General features: G+C 36.9%; 1 protein-coding gene and 2 long non-coding RNA genes across 18 annotated transcripts; all 3 read right to left on the bottom strand.

The window, feature by feature from the left end:
• Positions 1-1,563: 1,563 nt before the first annotated feature.
• On the bottom strand, positions 1,564-11,379 carry LOC104786455 (histone-lysine N-methyltransferase ATX5). Its single transcript, XR_015587625.1, has 43 exons — positions 10,966-11,379; positions 10,779-10,859; positions 10,566-10,633; positions 10,158-10,321; positions 9,981-10,077; positions 9,812-9,879; positions 9,642-9,700; positions 9,519-9,550; positions 8,936-9,414; positions 8,646-8,850; positions 8,464-8,553; positions 7,929-8,082; positions 7,740-7,847; positions 7,532-7,645; positions 7,365-7,411; positions 7,211-7,254; positions 7,049-7,134; positions 6,931-6,968; positions 6,684-6,731; positions 6,570-6,601; positions 6,401-6,445; positions 6,152-6,233; positions 5,990-6,078; positions 5,766-5,841; positions 5,567-5,667; positions 5,420-5,456; positions 4,973-5,303; positions 4,849-4,904; positions 4,553-4,766; positions 4,333-4,461; positions 4,194-4,260; positions 4,030-4,098; positions 3,851-3,942; positions 3,668-3,760; positions 3,360-3,495; positions 3,162-3,255; positions 2,964-3,063; positions 2,576-2,700; positions 2,402-2,486; positions 2,120-2,304; positions 1,923-2,006; positions 1,752-1,813; positions 1,564-1,643 (listed from the first exon to the last, which is right to left on the bottom strand). It is a non-coding gene; the product is annotated as a histone-lysine N-methyltransferase ATX5 (long non-coding RNA).
• Positions 11,380-12,030: 651 nt separating this feature from the next.
• LOC147924266 (uncharacterized) lies at positions 12,031-12,356 on the bottom strand. Its single transcript, XR_015587626.1, has 2 exons — positions 12,236-12,356; positions 12,031-12,123 (listed from the first exon to the last, which is right to left on the bottom strand). It is a non-coding gene; the product is annotated as an uncharacterized LOC147924266 (long non-coding RNA).
• Positions 12,357-13,507: 1,151 nt separating this feature from the next.
• LOC104757656 (3-isopropylmalate dehydrogenase 2, chloroplastic-like) lies at positions 13,508-19,164 on the bottom strand. Of its 16 annotated transcripts, XM_087497121.1 has the most exons (21): positions 18,970-19,164; positions 18,741-18,833; positions 18,526-18,598; positions 17,834-18,409; positions 17,161-17,259; positions 16,957-17,040; positions 16,737-16,845; positions 16,544-16,619; positions 16,361-16,460; positions 16,187-16,270; positions 16,040-16,094; positions 15,701-15,843; positions 15,500-15,543; positions 15,274-15,390; positions 15,078-15,160; positions 14,675-14,795; positions 14,469-14,580; positions 14,302-14,377; positions 14,112-14,185; positions 13,856-13,972; positions 13,508-13,765 (listed from the first exon to the last, which is right to left on the bottom strand). In XM_087497121.1, the coding sequence occupies exons 15-17, from the start codon at positions 15,139-15,141 to the stop codon at positions 14,526-14,528; spliced, it is 240 nt and encodes a 79-aa protein (XP_087353247.1). In that variant the 5' UTR covers positions 15,142-15,160; positions 15,274-15,390; positions 15,500-15,543; positions 15,701-15,843; positions 16,040-16,094; positions 16,187-16,270; positions 16,361-16,460; positions 16,544-16,619; positions 16,737-16,845; positions 16,957-17,040; positions 17,161-17,259; positions 17,834-18,409; positions 18,526-18,598; positions 18,741-18,833; positions 18,970-19,164; the 3' UTR covers positions 13,508-13,765; positions 13,856-13,972; positions 14,112-14,185; positions 14,302-14,377; positions 14,469-14,525. The 16 variants fall into 16 exon arrangements, with proteins under 16 accessions (XP_087353247.1, XP_087353252.1, XP_087353254.1 ...); XM_087497126.1 differs by lacking the exons at positions 18,526-18,598; positions 18,741-18,833; positions 18,970-19,164 and having other exon boundaries at positions 13,508-13,586; positions 13,664-13,765; positions 17,834-18,118; XM_087497128.1 differs by lacking the exons at positions 18,526-18,598; positions 18,741-18,833; positions 18,970-19,164 and having other exon boundaries at positions 13,508-13,586; positions 13,664-13,765; positions 16,957-17,072; positions 17,834-18,118.
• Positions 19,165-19,361: the final 197 nt, after the last annotated feature.

Consider the following 19,361-nt stretch of genomic DNA (forward strand, 5'->3'; position numbering starts at 1 on the left):
AGCAGAAAGCAGCAACAACATTAAGAGAAAGGGAACAAGAGAGAGAGACCCTTCCAATGATCCAGCTCGCTGAAGCACATTTTTGGTAATTGGGAGAACCTCTGGCCACGACATCAGAAAGAATATCAGCAAAAATCATCCCAGTCAGAATGAGAATGGTATCGAACTGGGACATAACAAAGTTAAAATGCATTTTGTAAATCATGGCAGTTTAATACATGAGGAGCTGGAAAAAGTGTTCCAGATTGGACTGGCTTTCAGAAAGAAAAGAAAAAACCTGTCCTGGGTGCCGAACAAGATCCATCACAGCAGTGTCAATCAAGAGATGACTCGCTTCAACCTCAGTATACTCTGAAGCCATTGATATGACTATTTTCCTCCACAACAGCGATCCTTGCACCCAAAGAAATTTCAGAAAGAAAAAAACATGACTTCTGGATCTATCACAATAGTTTCTAATTTAGCTGGAAGTTTTATACTTGTATGCAGTTATCAAGAATTTACCTCCAAGATAGTAGTAGCCTTGTCAACTGAACAAAGTTTACCGCACCTTTGCTTCCCAAAATCAAATGCAACACAAGCAATGTGATCAACCTAAGCAGAATCAGAAACAAGAATGCAATTGAGCAACTCCTACATTAACCAGACGTCAAATACTTTTTCAGCAAAATTAAAAGTCTAATAAATGCCAAAACATGATACCTCTCTTGCAGACGTATTGAGTGAAAGCTATCTATAACTAGAAAATTTGATGTTGTTACTCAGTCACAATCTTCAACATTCTTCAAACCCATGAAACCAAAAAAAAATAAAAAAATAAACGGCAGCATGTCGGAATTTCTTGTCAATGCTCGCTCGGTAATGGACAAGTAAAACAACAGCATGTTGGAATTCAATCAAAAGATAATTCCAAGAAGAAAAAAAAAAGATGATGCGAGAAAAGTTAAGAGGAATTTATTACCTGTGGAAGGGAATTGTTGGCATGAAGCATTGACTGGTACCTTTTTGTTCACAGGGTCTTGCTTTGAATTCTGGTGCCTTGTCGAGTTCCACTTCAGTAGCACCTTGTTTTTCAACAGAAAAAAAAAAAAGGAAAGGATCATCGGTTGAGGGAGATGGATAAACTTGAAACAGAACAAAATAAAGAAAAGCAGAAAGGATTTTGAGATGACTTACAGTGCAAGAAGAGGGGATTTCCACCGTTTGGGTAATAATTCAGCATCATCCCTAACATTAATGAGAAGAAACTGAACCTCCATCATCTAGAGAAGCAACAAAACCAAAAATCTCAGTCTAACTTATGGATGGGGATCTGAAGCAAACGTATGGAGTGATTGTGAGTAATGGAACGACTTGCCTGACTTGTTCGAACAACATGGAGTCTTAGCCTCAACGATTAAGCTTCTTCTCCCTGGTGATGAGTTTTTTTTTGTAGAGAGCTGTTTCATAGAATCTAGAAAAAGAAACCAACCCATCAATTAAGATCCCATATAAAAAACAACACTTTTATTTAAATACCAAAACACTCGGATGAGAGTTGAAGAAAAACCAAAAATAGTTCCCTTTTTCTGGTTGTAGAGTTTCTCGTCAACTCAGATGAGAGTTGAAGACGTCATGAAACAACGTCCTCTTCTGTTCATCACCTGCAAAGACACGAAAAAATATACTTCCACCAGATATTACGCATCAACAATGCTTGGTTTTGCAACAGAAGAAAATAAAATCAAGATAAGGATCTAAAGTTTACTTACAGAGGTTTTATCCGTTGTTGTTGTTGACTTGTTTTGTTGTTGTCGTTGAGAGAATCTACATGCTGAGGAGGAAAGAGTTTCAGTTATGCTGAGGAGGAAAGAGTTTCAGTTATGCTGAGGAGGAAAGAGTTTCAAGTGAAACATGCTGTTTTTGTAACAACTTTGGCTCACCTGTCTTTATGTTGCATCATCTAGCTTTTGCCTTTTGAGAGCTCTATTTTCCTGAATCAGTTTGGTAGAGCTGGCTATGATTTCCTGCAGTGAGGCAATAAATGGGCGGAACACTATTACAAAAGGAACGTGAAACCAGATTTGGGTATCAGAATTGTTATTAATTAAGACTATCATCTCTGATGGAAGGTATTTACCTTGGGATTATGGCAGACGTGGTGTACTTCTTTGTGGTGCAGGCAAAAGCTGAGTTGCGGAGTGAAGAGCTTGCTGATTTTGAAACAATAACTGACTCACCTGTCATCTAGCTTTTCCCTTGTGATGGCTTAGATTTTGATGACTCAGAATGGTAGTGCTAAATAAGTATTAAACACTCGTTTACCTGCAGTTAAAGGAATCTACACATTAAAATAAACTATAACAAGAGGAACCTGAGACACATTTGGGGTATCAAAATGGTTATTAAGAATGTCAACTACCTTTATGCATTTTTCTGATTACTGCCTTTGGCTTGAGTCAGTAGTTCTGATGCCTTGTCGAGTTACACTTCAGTAGCACCTTTTACTGATTGCAGTAGTTGTAACAGGAAAATAAAGACAAGACCATGTTAAATATGCTTCACCAAATAAGAAACGCAAAAAAGAAATACATACCTTTAACAGGACAGAGGCAACACTCTCGTTTGATCTCAGGTGTCTCGCAGGCTTTGCAGACCCATGATGTGAAGTCAAGAACGTTTCTCGTCCCATAGCATTCCTGATGAACTGCTATTTGGCATCTGAAGAGTGAAGAGCAAAGGGACAGAAGACAAAAATATTCACAAGTCAGATACTGTTCCTCTAGATATTTCAAGATATAATTATTGTTAATAATAATGGCCATGAACTTCAATAATACAAGAGATGTATGGTGATCAAAAGATAATGCAAACGTCAAATCAAGCATGCACAAAGTTAACAATAGGCACGAAGTAATGCTTTTTAATCAAAATCTATGCTTTGTCGTTAAAATTTAGATAAACTAAGCATTTTAGAGCAGCACCTGTTGCAGATAATGATCTTGTTGTAATCCCAATCTTCAACCCATCTGCAAACTGCACATCGCTCGGTTGTCCACTTCACGTTGACCGGCTCATACTTTTCTGCCAGTAGTGAAAGAAAAGAAACAAACCAGCATAGGCAGCTTTTAACGAAGTAGACAAAATTTTAGATAGGTTCTAAGATCCGAATTGCTAAATACCTCTAAGAAAGGAAAGCAACCTCTGCTTTATAGAAGGTCGTTTAGGAGGTTTTGCTGCAGTAGCATTTGCGTGGAACTCTGCTAATTTCATCATCTGCAGTGTGAAGGAATATGGCATTCAAATTTTTAAAATAATTAGAGAAACTTAAGAGAAAGAGATCATATCCCTAAAGAGAAACTATGAAAACTCGAACAAACCCATTCTTCTAGAGGCAACTTGGAGCTTTACACTTTAACACTAGTCCTCCAATTTTTTGCTTTTGAACCAGTATGCCTTTCCCATTCACTAAGTGCTTTCCTTTCAGGTCCACAAGATCCACATTTACATACGACTCTGTATATAAACCAAAGGGAGAAAAAATACTCTATGAATATTTCAACAAAGATACCTAAAAGTCTGGATAAGTTAAGAGGTTAAAAGGCTGTTGCTTCACCAAGTCTAGGATAATTACGAGGCAATAAAAGTCAAAACGATATGAAATAGAGATAAAATAGTGACAGCTTACAAATGAAGGCTTGGAAAATATATGCCTTCAACTCCAGAGCATATAACGATAACCTTATCAGGAAGCACCATTGGGGAATTGTTTTTGCCAAGTCTATACCAGAAAACTCTCAAATTTATAATTTGCTCACAACTCAATGGTTAGTAAGAATTAACAATAAGAGTTGGAGGGAAGAAAATCTACTTGGATTTTGAGTCTTGCTTTTCCGAATCTGATAGGTCAAAGTTAAACTTTGTTCTGCATGTGGGACAGTAGTAATCTGTTTCCCCCAAATCCTTCAGATTAACAAAATGAGATTTATCTCAATACATGAAAGTAATTGGGAATGACAAACCTTGACAACGAGCAAAATGAACATGTACCTTAAAATGCTTATGTGATATTTGATCGCACGCTGAGTGAACCCATACTTTACACCCATCACAACGCACCTGAATCACCGTATGTAATCAAACAGTAAAGTTACAAGAAAACATTAGGTGGTTTCTACACTAACAATTTAACATAAATTTGTATGCTTTATTACCCAGCTCTGACTATCCATGACTCCATATCTTCTTGCATATCCCACAAACCTGTTTTGGTTTTGTCAGCTGCAACGATAATTATATTGAGTTCATCGAATTGAAACTGAACAAGGAGGATAGCAAAAACTTTAAACATACCCTTGAACAAGGTTTACACAACAACTGATCTCCAGGAATCAGAGCTTTCATTTTCTCTGCCGTCTTAAAAGAAAGAACCATTCCACATCCTACACAGGCTCTTGGATTTCTGTATTTCTTCATCATGTTCTGCAATTATATACAAATTCAAATTTCTATGACCATGAAATAATTAACTAAACATGCTCAAAAAGGAACTCCAAAACAAAGAGAAACTTGCCTGACTTGGAGCAACATGATCAAGATATTGGCTTGACCCTGCGGCTTCTTCAATCCATCTGTATACAGAATCATCAAAAGTCTGGTTACCTGCGGCCATGTGAATATCCTGCATCAGTTTCTCTGTGAATCCTTAGTCAGCCATAAGAGCTTCTTCAAGTGCCTTCTGGAAATCCCCAGGGTTGCATCCACGCAGTTCAGACTGCTCTTGAAACCTAAATAACAACTAAACTATTAAGCACACATAAAAAAAAAAAAAAAACAACTTTCGTATAGTAAGATTCAACGGCGACCCACCTGTCTACATAATCCACAAAAGGAAATATCATCCCTCTTCTAACCCATGCATAATCCTGCCCACACGATCAAGTTAACAAACAGTTTTGAGAATCATATAAGAAGACAATGTAGTATAACATACCCTTTCATTCTCTGTCCCAGAGTGACCAAAGAACATAACACATGCTGCATCAGGTATACAAGAACGCAACACAAGCTCAGGTGCTTGCGTCATTGGATCAATAACAATAGCCGGCCAAAACGGCTCCTTCCTCCCAGATTTACCCCAAACCAAATCACCAGAGTAAAAATCCTCTGGCCCATAAACACCTTCCTTCTTAGGACGAGTCTCATCTCCAAGCGAGGTCCTCGAACTCATCTTACAATTATTATATCTAACAATCTATTCACATTTATCCTCATCATCATCTCTCTCTTCTTCTTCAAACAATGCACTACCATACTTATAGTTCCTAGGCTCATGTTGCAGTTCAAAAAAAAAAAAAAAAAAAGATTACTGGTGATGGGAGATAGATAAACTTGAAACATAATAAAATAAAGAAAAGCAGAGGATTATGAGATGACTTACAGAACAAGAAGAGTGAGCCCCCATATATCTCCAATTTCTAGAGAAGCAGCAAACAAGGAAACTAAAAAAGTCTCAGTCTCACTTATGGGAGGGGAACTACTGAAACGAATGTATTGAGTGATTTTGTTGAGTAATGGAACGACTTGCCTGAATTGTTGGGAAAAGCAATGGAGTCTTTGCGTCGATGACTGAGCTTCTTCTCTCCTCCGGGGATGAGTTTTTTTATGTGGAGAGATGTTTCACAGAATCTCCAAAATAAACATACCCATTAATTAAGATCTTATCTACGAAACAAAAGTAAAACACTCAGATGAGGAAACACACAGTAAACCCCAAGATTGTATACCTTTTTTTTTTATTGTTGTGGAGTTTCTCGTCAAATCAGATGAGAGTTGAAGACGCCATGTCCTCTGAACATCATCCTACATTAACCAGACGTCAAATACTTTTCCAGCAAAATTAAAAGTCAAGTAAATGCGAAAACATGATATCGAGCAACTCCTACATTAACCAGACGTCAAATACTTTTCCAGCAATATTAAAAGTCTAGTAAATGCGAAAACATGATACCTCACTTGCAGAATAGGACTCAATACAAAAGCCAACTTCCTCACCTTGTCCATTTTTGGTAAAGCCCCGAGGATTCCCATTGCAAATACCTATATTCAACAAAGAAAGACACAATCTTTGACAATTTGATAACCACAACAAATGAAAACACTTAATACTGACCTCCAGTAAGCTCCCGGATGAATGATCAAAAGGTTAAACTGGTTCTTGATTCCCGCTTAACAGATTGTGCTCTTCCGAGTATCTGAAATTGCATTACAGTTTATAAATCATCTGAAATTGCATTACAGTTTATAAATAATCAAATAAATATAATCTGACTTAAAGATTGGCAAATCAAAGTGGACGAGAAAGGAAGACGTATTGAGCCAAAGACACCTATAACAAGAAGAAGCAGTTTGATATTGTTACCTTTTTGGTCTTCTTCTTTCTTCAAACTCATAGCATATCACCCATCTGCACAAAAAGTAGAGAATTAGAAGAATCTTTCTTAATACATTTTACTAAATCTTAATTATAAAAAATCAGCCTTAACGAAAACAAAATCTGAGATTATACGGGAAAATGTTTTTTTTCATACCTTATACTTAGCTTCAAGCTTTTCTTCCAAACCTGCAAAACGAAACAAAACATGAGATTCTTGTTACACTGTTGGTTAAAAAAACAAGAAACAAATAAAACACAATATACTTGCTTCTGGACTCGATTCTTTAGTACGCATATCTTAACTCATCACTCAGACCTGCAACCAAAACCATCAGTGGTATTAAGAAAAAACTCATCAATAACTAGAATCAGTTCTGGATTTGGCACTGGAGTCTGAAGTATGAAAACACACAATTGTTACTCAGCCTAACAAAATATAACTCAAAAACGTTACTGTGAAGAGCTCTGAAAAATAATTTACTGGGAAATTGTGTGTTTTCATAACTTAAACTTACCTTCAAGCTTTTTTCAAACACATCCAATTTATGCAAACCTGCAAAACGAAATATAAACCTGAGATTCTTGTTACACTGTTGATTAAAAAAAGCCAGAAACAAATAAAACACGATATACCTGCTTCTTGACTCCATTTAAAAAGAAGAATCAGTTTGACGTTGTTGCCTTATTGGTTACGAATCTTCTTCATTCTTCATGCAAACCTGCAAAACGAAACATAAACCTGAGATTCTTGTTATACTGTTGATAAAACAAAAACAAATAGAACAATGTACCTGCCTCTTGACTCCATCACAGGCCGTGCTCTTCCACTTGAGTAGTACCTTGTTGTTCAACCAAGAAAAAAAAGAAAAAATGATCATTGGCTGGGGGAGATAGAAAAACTTGAAACATAAGAAAATAAAGAAAAGCAGAGGATTTTGAGATGACTTACAATGAAGAGGATTCTACCATCATTTGGGTCCACGAGTTCAGCATCATCTAGAGAAGCACAAGCAGGAAAACAAAACCAATTAAAAAAAAAAAAAGATATCTCAGTCTCACATATGGATAAACTAAAACGAAAGTTTTGAGCGATTGTGAGTAACGAGTCTGACTTGCCTGACTTGACGATTGAGCTTCTTCTCTCTACCAAAAGAAGCAAGTAGTTCCTTACAAGTCACAACACCAGGATCACTTGTCATGTAAGAATTGGAACTAGCAGGAAGCCTATCACTGAAAAAGAAAGACAACCAATAATGTAAAAAACATATGGATGGGGAACTGAAACGAATGCTTTGAGTGATTCTGAGTAACGAGTCTGACTTGCCTGACTTGACAATTGAGCGTCTTCTCTCTACCAAAAGAAGTACGTAGTTCCTTCACAACACTAGGATCACTTGTAATGTAAGAATTGGAACTAGCAGGAAGCCTATGACTGAAAAAGAAAGACAACCAATAATGTAAAAAACATACAAGTACGAGACAATAAGATAATTAAGTGTTCTAAACTTCGTACCTGGGGGCAGAAGCAGTCTCTTGTCATTGGCATTTTAAAGTTTCGACTAACAACATGATAGAAGCTAAGAAGACGAGGATAGATAAAGATCAACTGGGCTCAAAGTGCTAAACCTCCAAAGACGCATCATGACAGCTCAACCAAGATCACCGTCCTGACAACAACAACATACTTACAAGATAAGTCCCCTCCCTATGAGTGATAAACCTTGATGCTTTCGTACGTCCTTGAGAAATTATGATTCATCGTCCTGGTTTGGAACACACAGCCACAGACACAAACCTGTATCGCCATTTCAGCAGGCAAAAGAAGAAAGGACCAAACACATTAGTTAATAAAGATCCCCATATAATACAAGAACGAAACTCTTATTTCAAAAGCAAAACGTCAATACCACCTATGTAATTATAATAGCAGAACAATTTAAAATTCCCAATATAATACAAAAAGTGAAACTCTTATTTTAAAAGCAAAAAAATTCACACGAAAATCAAAATACGTAGATTCATAGGTTTAGAAGAAAACGAGAAGATACCTCTGACTTGTTCAGGCCTGTTTACTCTCTCGTCACTTTAACACTGTTATCGGTCTTAAAATTGACAAATACTTCAAGAGCCGCACGAACCTGCAACAAAAATCCTAACTTCAGATCCAAAATACAAATATAATATTGTCAAGAAAAAAAATTAAAATGAAAGTTCCGAGTATACCACATACCATCCAACAGCTCTGAGAAGAGCATCATCTGATTGCTTTGCTATGAACCTTCTTCTTTCTTCAATCATCGTCTTGGTTGGAAAACACGAACACACACCTGTTTCAGCCCAAAGAAAGAAAGAAACCCACTATTTAATATCCCCATATTATCCCTCCATCATCTGCCTAAATATAATCGTCTGTCACCATCATTGAAGTCTTGATTCTACAAAAACAAACATTTAAGAAGAACAAAGTTTTAAAGAAACTTGAGAAGAAGAATCACAATGTTACAATTAATGTGGACAAACCTGATAATAACCTCTGTAATCAGATTCTTCTCCCTCTGATTCTTCAACTTCTTCATCATTTTCTCCTTCTTCTTTCCCTTCAGCCTAACCAAACATAACTCAAAAACGTTACTGTGAAGAGCTCAAAAAAAAAAAAAATTTACTGCAAAATGTTTTTTCCAAACACATCCACTTTATGAAAACCTGCAAAATGAAACATAAACCTGAGATTCTTGTTACACTGTTGATAGAAAGAAAAACAAGAAACAAAGAAAACACTCATGACACCATTTAGCTCTCTTCGAGTAATGCATTACAGTTTATAAAATTGAAATAAAGTAAATAAAGCAACTTACTGACTTAAAGATTGGGAAATCGAAGTGGACGAGAACGGAAGATGTATTGAGTCAAAGACACCTATAACAAGAAGAATCAGTTTGATGTTTTACCTTTTTGGTTCTGAATCTTATTCATTCTTCAAACCATAGCATATCTCCAATCTGCACAAAAATAAAGAATTAGAAGAAGCTTCCTTAATATATTTTTTAAAAGTCTGAATTATAACAACCAACATTAGTGAATAATGGAACATGTTTTTTCATACCTTATACTTAGCTTCAAGCATTGTAAGCAAACCTGCAAACCGAAACCTAAACCTGAGATTCTTGTTACATGCTTGAATAAGAAAAACAAAAGACAAAGAAATTAAAAAAAAAACACAATGTACCTGCTTCCAGACTCCATTTGGCTCAGTAAAATCAAGGGTTTTGCCCTAAATTCTGGTACCTTGTTGTTCAAAAAAAAGAAAAGAAACAAAAAGGATCATTGGTTGAGGGAGATAGATAAACTTGAAACAGAAGAAAATAAAGAAAAGCAGAGGATTTTGAGATGACTTACAGTGAAGAGAATTCTACCATCATTTGGGTCCACGAGTTTAGCATCATCCTTGATAATATCTCCATCATCTAGAGAGGCACAAGCAGGAAAACAAAATTCTCAGTCTCTCATATGGATGGGAAATTGAAACGAATGTATTGAGTGATAGTGAGTAATGAGTCTGACTCACCTGACTTGACGATTGAGCTTCATCTCTCTAACAAAAGATTGAAGTAGTTCACAACACCAGGATCACTTGTCATGTAAGAATTGGAACTAGCAGGAAGCTGATCACAGAAAAAGAAAAACAAACCAATAATGTAAAAAAAATATAAGTATTAAGACATTAGTGTTCTAAACTTCATACCTGGGGGCAGAAGCAGTCTCTTGTCATTGGCATTGTTAAAGCTTCGACTAACAACATGATATAAGCTAAGAAGACGAGGATAGATAAAGAGATCAATTGGGCTCCAAAGTGCTAAACCTCCAGAGACGCATCATGACAGCTCAACCAAACCACACATCACCGTCCTGACAACAAACTTAGCAGATAAGTCCCCTCCTTCTTAGTGGTAAACCTATAGAACACACAGCCACAGTCACAAACCTGTATCGTCGTTTCACCAGGTAAAAGAAATAAAGGAACAAACACATTAGTTAAATAAGATACAAGAAGGAACTACTCTTATTTCAAAAGCTAAACAACGACACCACCTCTGTAATTATAACAGCAGAATAAATATCAAAATCGATTCAATAGGGATTAGAGAGATACCTCTGACTTGTTTTGGGTCTATCTCTCTCTTTCGTCGCCTTGTGATCGCTACGTTATTAACCCTAACCCTGCAGTGAAAAGAATCAATACATTAGAAAGAAAGAAAGAAAGAAAGAAAGAAAGAAGAAAAAAAACGATAACAAGAAGAACAACGCCGATAAGACAAAGATCTTTTATTTTGTAATCGATCAGTTTGAGTCACCGAACACGCACGCACGCCGGCGACCGTGTTTGTTCTGAGTCGAATCAAATCATCGTCTCAGTCCTCGTCCACGAACACGCAAGAGTCAAGACCTGTTTCAGTTTCACCCAAAAATAGAAACAAACCCTAAATTTTTCCAAAAGCAAAAATTAAACATTCACACAAAAATTTAAATTGAAGAAGAACACGAAACGATACGTCGATGCCTCCTCTGACTTGTTCTTCAGGTCCGCTTGCTCTCTCTCGCCACCGTTAGGATCGAACGGTCTCTCTCTCTCTCTCTCGCCGCCGTTAGGATCGATCGGTCTCTCTCTCTCGCCGCCGTTAGGATCGAACGGTCTCTCTCTCTCTCTCTCGCCGCCGTTAGGATCGATCGGTCTCTCTCTCTCACCGCCGTTAGGATAGAACGGTCTCTCTCTCTCTCTCTCGCCGCCGTTAGGATCGATCGGTCTCTCTCTCTCGCCGCCGTTAGGATCGAACGGTCTCTCTCTCTCTGCCTCACCGCCGTTAGAATCGAACGATCTCTCTCTCGCACTCCCTCTCTCTCTCTCTCTCTCTCTCTAAACTGATTTTGATTTCTCCAGGAGACTGGTGGAGCGTCAGAGAGTATGTATAAAACGGTCAAAAAGAAAACGGTCAGAAAAAAAACAAACGGTCAAAAAAAAAACGGTCACAACCCAAAAAAAAAATTATATATCTTTTTTTAATTTATTGCTTCCTTTGGAACTTTCTGGATTAATAATGTTTCTACTTTCTCAAAACGATGCGTTATTGTTTTTTCATGTAAAAAATAATAATAAGAAAAGGCCTTTCGTTTGGGGATTAGTGGGCCTTTTGTTGTTTCTTTTTTAAGCCCAATAATAAAATAAGTTTTTTTTTCTCATCTTTTTCTTATGTTACTAGCAGAAAAAGTTAAGAATAACTAAAAGACTCTTTTCCGGTCAGAGACTTCGAAAATCAGGATAGGATGAAGAGAAGAGACTTATATCCGACTAGAGTCTCTCCCCAAACCCAAAGTCGTTATATTTCGGGTGATTAACATAATAAAAGAAAACCAAGTGAAGAGGCTACATATTCAAATGTTTCAAGGAACAACGAGGGAGGTCTACTACATAGTAACTGCATCTGTTTGGACTACATAATAAAGAGGTTTACTGTCAATTTTAGTAATAATACATGTACTCACATTTTCTAGTGCTACACTAAGCCATATTTCTACATACATTTGAACAATTTAAAGGTTAAGACTTTACCAAGACAAAATGGGCAAGTAGGTTGCTCTATCGGACCAGCAGCATAAGGCTGTACTAGATCCACTGAACATCTAAAGTAAAAAGCATTCGACATACAATCATCCTGCGCAGAGTTAGATGTATCTTTAAAAGATTGTACTTTGTACACTACACTAACTCGAGACGTTTTTAAGGAAAAGGAAACACATGTTACAAGACTGGATTAAGAAACATACTGTTCCCACATAGTAAACGTCTCAAGTTCTGAACCGTTGTTCAGAGCAACCAACACTGCAACTTCAATCCTCTTCATTGCCTTTTCTTCTCCAAGTCCGTATTTCAGAAGCATGGTTGCCAATTGGTTCGTCTTATCCTGGAAATTCAAATAATAGAGAAGTTGTGCACTTTATTTTTGGAAAAAATGTTATAAAAAGCCTGAACTTTGCAAAAGTAGTGAAAAAAAACATCAATTTTGAATTTATTGAAAGAAATCTCCAATTTTTATTGACTTTCTAGTTTAATCATAAACTTTCGTTGACTTTGCCAAATAAGACACCTCGTAATGGGATTAAGTATCTGTTAATGATTCTGTTAAATCATAAAACGACGTCGTTTTGAATTTTTTAAAAAGACAAGGACGAACAGCTGAGCTTAAGTGTTTTATTGATTTTAGATCACAAACGCATTTATTTATTTCTATTGTGGGTCGCTTGAGTCTTTCTCCACAACTAGGAAAGTCACCGTAATCTCCATTGACACGGTGAAATGAGCACTCAATATTGTTGTGGTTTCAATCTCTTTGCATAATCGATTCACTCTGTTTTCTGTACTCGTATTTAATAAAAGTTCTGATCTTTACTTCAGTTGAAACCCTAATTCGATTTGAATCTGAAATTTACGTTTTTCAAATTTGCTTTGATTTTGTACTTTTGGGTAGTCGAGGATATGCTGTTGATTTCTCCTTCTCCATCTCCGACCTCGAGAGATGCAAAAAATGGTAGAAGAAAATCGAATATGAACATTGAGATTTGGAAGATTAAGAAACTAATCAAGGGATTTGAGTCAGCTTGGTGAATACGACCAAGTTGAAGAAGAAGACTCTAGGCAACATAGAATGGATAAGTAAATGTCTTTATGTACTATTGTCAAATAAACGATCAAGCTCAGTTGGTTAAAACACTTTCATTTCTACTTAGAGGTAAGTAGTTCGAATCCCAATTTTGTAACTTTTAAAAAAATTCAAAACGGTGTCGTTTTACGACTTTACAGAATCTCTTAACATATATTTAGTTCCGTTAATTTATTCTAGCGAGGTGCCTTATTTGGCAAAGTCAACGAAAGTTTATGATTAAACTAGAAAGTCAATAAAAATTGGAGATTTATTTCAACACATTCAAAATTGATGCTTTTTTTCACCAATTTTACAAAGTTCAGGCTTTTTATGATATTTTTCCCCTTTATTTTTGGGGGCATGGAAGTAGTTTTTATATAAGGGAACAAAAGCCGTGTTTGTTTGAAGAATAAAGTTAGAACCTGTCAAGCAATATCAGGTGCAGAACCATGTAAAGGTTCAAAGAGTCCAGGTCGCTGTATTAAGCATGAAGGGTTTATGTTTAGACAAGATCATACTGCTGCATAGTAAATCAGATTGTTTTATATTATACCGAATCACTGAGACTAGAAGATGGCAGCATTCCAGTGATTCATTGAAGCTTCACCGGATAATAATATATCACCTAATTTGTTGTTTGTAGCAATGGTGTAAACTGCACATATGAAATAATCAACCCATTGTATGTAATTTACACAATTTCCAAACCGTTAGCAACGCTGACTAATTTCGCAAATACACGTACCTGTTTGGGGTCACGAACTGGCTGCATCGCAGCATTGTCAACATACATATGTGACAGCTCAACATCAACATATTCAGAGGCTAGTGTTGTTACTCGTTTCATCCATTAAATAGTGGCCTGCAGAGGAAAATATTGCATTGCCATCAGAGTTATATTGAATCAATCTGAGGAACATAAAAACTGCTTTAAAATATTAGTCCGTAGTACTTAACAATCTATCCACGGAAATCTGTATCTGAGATTTTCAATCATGTACCTCGAGGGTAGCATACACCTCACTGTTAAACACAACTTCTTCGCCGTTTTCATTGGTCTTTATGCCCCTTGGCTCTACAAAACAAATACCTTATCATGAGACATCATATCTAAAGAAACTGTCCCACTACATAACGAGAAAGACAAGAATTACAATCAGTTTTAAAATTTAATAAACTAATTAAACTGACCTCATGTAAGATTTTTTACAATATTTAAGATCAACACCTTCTGCTACCTTCTCTTCAAGGCGGAAGCATCCACTAACTGTATAAAAACAAAACAAAAATTTGAATTTCACACAAGAAACAAAGTTCAGACTACCAAGAATTTCTGAGATCAGGCTGAGGATGGTTACCTATGGCACAACTGTAGCAGGTCTCAGATTTGCAAAGACTTTAAGACCTGCACGAAGCTAAAGTAACCCCTTCTCACGCCTCAAATGCTTTTCACTGTTATCCCACTTGTACCTTAAATCATACCAAACATGAAAATATGAGAAACTGTATTTCCCAAAAAAATTTACAGCCAACAACATAGGTTGGGACAAGAGAGAAGACATACCCTCCAATGGCTCCAAGAAGCACTGCACCTGATTCTTTTGCAGCTGCGATGGTCTCCTCCGGAAAGGGAACTCCCAGAGCAGCTCTTCCAATAGGCATCTCCCGTAAGCTAAATTCCAGTCCTAATACAGAGCAAAGACGCAATGTCTTAGACATATCAGTGGCTAAGAAATAACCATTTTGATTACAACCAAATAACCCCACCCACGATGCTAAATCCCTTTCTTCAGAAAAAAAATCTCGCCAATTGTTTTTTTTTTCGTCAAGAATCTCGCCAATTTCTAATACACACATCTTTCAATTCGATAAGTACCACCACAAATTCTAAGCAGAAAACAGTAAGTTCTCGTAAATGAAATTAAACAGCAACAACATTAAAAGAAAGGGAACAAGAGAGAGAGAACCTTCCAATGATCCAGCTCGCTGAAGCACATTTTTGGTAATTGGGGGAACCTCTGGCCGCGACATCAGAAAGAATATCAGCAAACTGGAACATAGCAAAGTTAAAATGCATTTTGTAAGAATCATGGCAGTTAATACATGACGAGCTGGAAAAAGTGTTTCAGATTAGACTGGCTTTAAGAAAGAAAAAAAAAAAACCTGTCCTGGGTGCCGAACAAGATCCATCACAGCGGTGTCAATCAAGAGATGACTCACTTTAACCTCAGTATACTCTAAAGCCATTGATATGACTATTTTCCACCACAACTGCGATCCCTGCACCCAAAGAAATTTCAGAAGAAAAAGAAAACATGAATTCTGGATCTATCGCATCAAGAACACCTCCAAGATAGTAGCCTTGTCAAGTGAACAAAGTTTACCGCACCTTTGCTTAGCAATATCAAATGCAGCACGAGCAATGTGATCAACCTAAGCAGAATCAGAAACAAGAATGCATTGAGAAAGTCCTTCATTAACCAGACGTCAAATACTTTTCCAGCAAAATTAAAAGTCTAGTAAATGCGAAAATTTGAGGAAGCGGAAAAGAGAAGAGGAGGTGCTGAGTAACGACGAAGTCATAGATTACCTTTTAGAATCAGTTTGATGCTGTTCTGTAAAAACGCCGGGGGGACTTTTTGTTCCTCAAGGTGATCTTACTTTTCATAACCTTTGTGATGGCTATGATTTTCCTGAATCAGATAGGTAGTACTATTTTTAACACTCGTTTCCCTGCAGTAAAAGGAATCAACACATTAAAGAACGAAATCAACACATTAAAATAAATGACGAGGACGAAAGAGATTCATTCATGCAGCGTGATCATGCTGATTTTGTAACAATATTACTCATCAACAATGCTTGGCTGAAGGATAAAACTTGCAACAGAAGAAAATAAAATCAAGATAAGGATCTAAAGTTTACTTACAGAGGTTTTATCCGTTGTTGTTGTTGACTTGTTTTGCTGTTGTCGTTGAGAGAATCTACATAAATTACAGATGAGGAGGAAAGAGTTTCTGTTATGCAGAGTGAGATTACAAGTGAAACATGCTGTTTTTGTAACAATTGGGCTCACTTGTCTTGATTTTGCATCATCTAGCTTTTGCTTTTGGAGAGCTCTATTTTCCTGAATCAGTTTGGTAGAGCTAGCTATGTTTTCCTGCAGTGAGGCAATAAATGGGCAGAAAACTATTACAAAAGGAACTTGAAACCAGATTTGGGTATCAGAATCGTTATTAATTAAGACTACCTTGAATTATGGCAGACGTGGTGTACTTCTTTGTGGTGCAGGCAAAAGCTGGAGTTGTGGAGTGAAGAGCTTGCTGATTTTGAAACAATAACTGACTCACCTGGTTATCAGAATGGTTATTAAGAATGTCAACTACCTTTATGCAATTTGGGTATCAGAAAAGTAATAAAAAATGGCAAATACCTTTATACATTTTTGTGATTACTGATTTTGGCTTGAGGCAATTATGGTGCCTTGTCCAGTTCCACTTCAGTAGCACCTTGTTGTTCAACAAACACAAAAACAAAACGATTACTGGTTGAGGGAGATAGATAAACTTGAAACAGAAAAAATAAATAAAATAAAGAAAAGCAGAGAGGAATTTGAGATAACTTACAGAGCAATAAGAAGAGGATTTGTTTTCCATCGTTTGGGTCAATAATTCAGCATCATCCCTAATATTATTAATAGGAAGAAAGAGTGAACCTCCATATATCCCCCATCATCTAGAGAAGCAGCAAACAAGAAAACCAGAAAAATCTTAGACTCACTTATGGATGGGGAACTACTGAAGCGAACGTATTGAGAAAAAAAATTTGAGTAATGGGACGCCTTGCCTGACTTGTTGGAAAACATCAATGAGCTTTTTCTCTCCTCCGGTGACGAGTTGTTTTATGTGGAAGGCTGTTTCATCATAGAATCTCCAAAAGAAACAAACCCATTAATTAAGATCCTATATATAAAACAAACGTCATGTTTAAGAAAGCAAAACATTCAGATGAGAGTTGAAGAAACACACAGTGAGCCCCAAGAATATATACCTTTTTATGTCGTTGTGGAGTTTCTCGTCAAATCAGATGAGAGTTGAAGAAGAAAGACACGAAAACAATACTTCCACCAGATATTATTCATCTTGTATTCTGAGAGTAGAGAATAGAAGAGAAGGTGATAAGATAGAAGAACAAGAAAAAAAAAAAAAAAAAAAGAGAGATTATTATTGGTTGAGGGATCAGAAAACTTGAAACAGATGGAAATAATATCATGATGATAAGGATCTTAAAGTGTTTACATACAGATAGAGATGTTAATATGGGCGGACCCGGCCCGTTTAAACCCGGCCCGTCTAAACCCGGCCCGTTTAATAGATTTTTTTTATTACTCATTTAAACCCGAACCCGTTTAAACCCTGCCCATTTAGACCCGTGAAATTTACACTGACCCGTTAAAGCCCGTATACCCGTTTATGCTTAATTTTAAAAAATTGTTTCTAAAATTTCTTGAACCCAAAAAAAAAAAAAAAAAAAAATTAATCAAATTCACGATTTAGTATTTACATATTCGTCTTGAATTAATTAATTAAACTGATTATTTGTTAATAATTAATTCAATTAACAAACCTTTCTCTAATCTCTCAACCCTAATCCAAGTCTCATTCCCTAAACCACCACCTTCTTCCACACAACTCACAACCCTCACACCACCACCGTCGTTTACCTTCTTAGTCTCACCACCGCCGTAGTCATATAGGTTACTCGGGTTAAAGACGATGACTTTACCACCGAAGAGAGTAGCGAGCTTAACGAGATCTCCGGAGAAATCAGATGGGTATGTGGAGAGGTCTTCCGTAGGTGAGAAATTATAAGTTAGACGCAGAGAGGATGGAGACCAACGGACTTGGAGACGGCCAATCGGCAAGAGGAAGAAGCGGCGGCGACGGCGGAATCGGCTGCTGTTGCTAGGGTTTTGAGATCTCAATTACTAGTTCAGAGGAGAAGGCATAAGAGACAAAGAGACTCGGTTGCTAGGGTTTTAAGACTAAAACTAAACGACTACGTTTTGACTAAAAAAATAAAAGAAGAAGAATTAAACGGGCTACCCATTTAATTTTGTTCAAGCCCGTTAAACCCGCGGGTTTAAACGGGTCAACCCATTTAGACCCTGTTAATTTTATAGTGTAAATTAACGGGTCACGGGCTTTAATTTTTGTACAGTACCCGTTTAGGCCCGCGGGTGCATAGCCCATTTTAACATCTTGCTGTTGGTGACTTCTTGCTGTTGGGCCGGTCGTCCCTAAAAATTATACATGCGAAGAAAGAGAGTGAACCATATTATATATATATACCAAGAGAAGCAACAAATAAAACAACCATCTTTCTATGAAAAGAACTCAAGATTGACGTTGTTACCGTAACGCGAAGGTTTTGTTTTTGTTTGGTTCAGCATCTTTCTTCATTCTTCAAACCATAGCATGTCTCCTATCTGCATAGAAGAAGCTTCGTTAAAACAAATTCGAGGAAGCAGACAAGACAAAGAGACAAAATCTCAGTCACATTCCCATCTAAAATTGAAACAAAAGCAAATTGGAGGAAGTGGAAAAGACAAAGAGAGCTATATATTATACCTTTCAATCGATCAGCCGGTGACCGTTTTTGTATTCTGAAAAAATCCGTCCTTCCTGGCTGGAACACGAACACAAAGACCTGTTTCGTCTCACCTAAAAGAAACAAACAAACCCATTCCTTAATTAATATGACCCTATATGCGAAGAGCAAACTCTTAATTTCAAAAGCGAAACATTCACACGAATAATCAAATCGATCATTAGGGTTTTGAAGAACACGAAAAGTTACCTCCGCTGACTTAGTTCATATGTATCTCTCGTCGCCATTAGAATCGACCGTGATCTCGCCGCCATTAGAATCGCCCGTGATCTCGCCTCCAGTAGAGTCGAACACTCTCCATCTCTCGTCGCTCTCTCTCTCGTCGTCGCCACTAGAATCTCTCACACTCTCAATCTCTCTCGCTCTCTGAAGAGTCTGTGTTCTAATTTTATTTTCTTTAGGACTAAACAAAGACCAGATAGACCTTATTGAAGCCCAAAATAAGTAGAACCCAAATACATTCTTTTTTAATAGTAAGAAAAAAAGGAAATTACTAAATTTTCACTTCTTCTTGAATTGCCTTTTGACGAAAACGCACCGCTTTAATTAATGGGCCTTTTGTTGTTTTTAAAGCCGTGGGC

Source organism: Camelina sativa, chromosome 17 (genome assembly GCF_030686135.1).
Source record: "Camelina sativa cultivar CO46 ecotype springtype chromosome 17, ASM3068613v1".
Lineage (NCBI taxonomy): Eukaryota > Viridiplantae > Streptophyta > Magnoliopsida > Brassicales > Brassicaceae > Camelina > Camelina sativa.

What these genes read in the sequence shown, in the direction of transcription:
- LOC104757656 (XM_087497121.1), bottom strand. Translation starts at nt 15,141, where the DNA reads ATGTCGCGGCCAGAGGTTCCCCCAATTACCAAAAATGTGCTTCAGCGA. An exon ending in GCGAGCTGGATCATTGGAAG is followed by an intron (nt 14,796 to 15,077) that starts GTTCTCTCTCTC and finishes GCTCTGTATTAG; the next exon opens with GACTGGAATTTAGCTTACGG. An exon ending in CTTCTTGGAGCCATTGGAGG is followed by an intron (nt 14,581 to 14,674) that starts GTATGTCTTCTC and finishes GTATGATTTAAG; the next exon opens with GTACAAGTGGGATAACAGTG.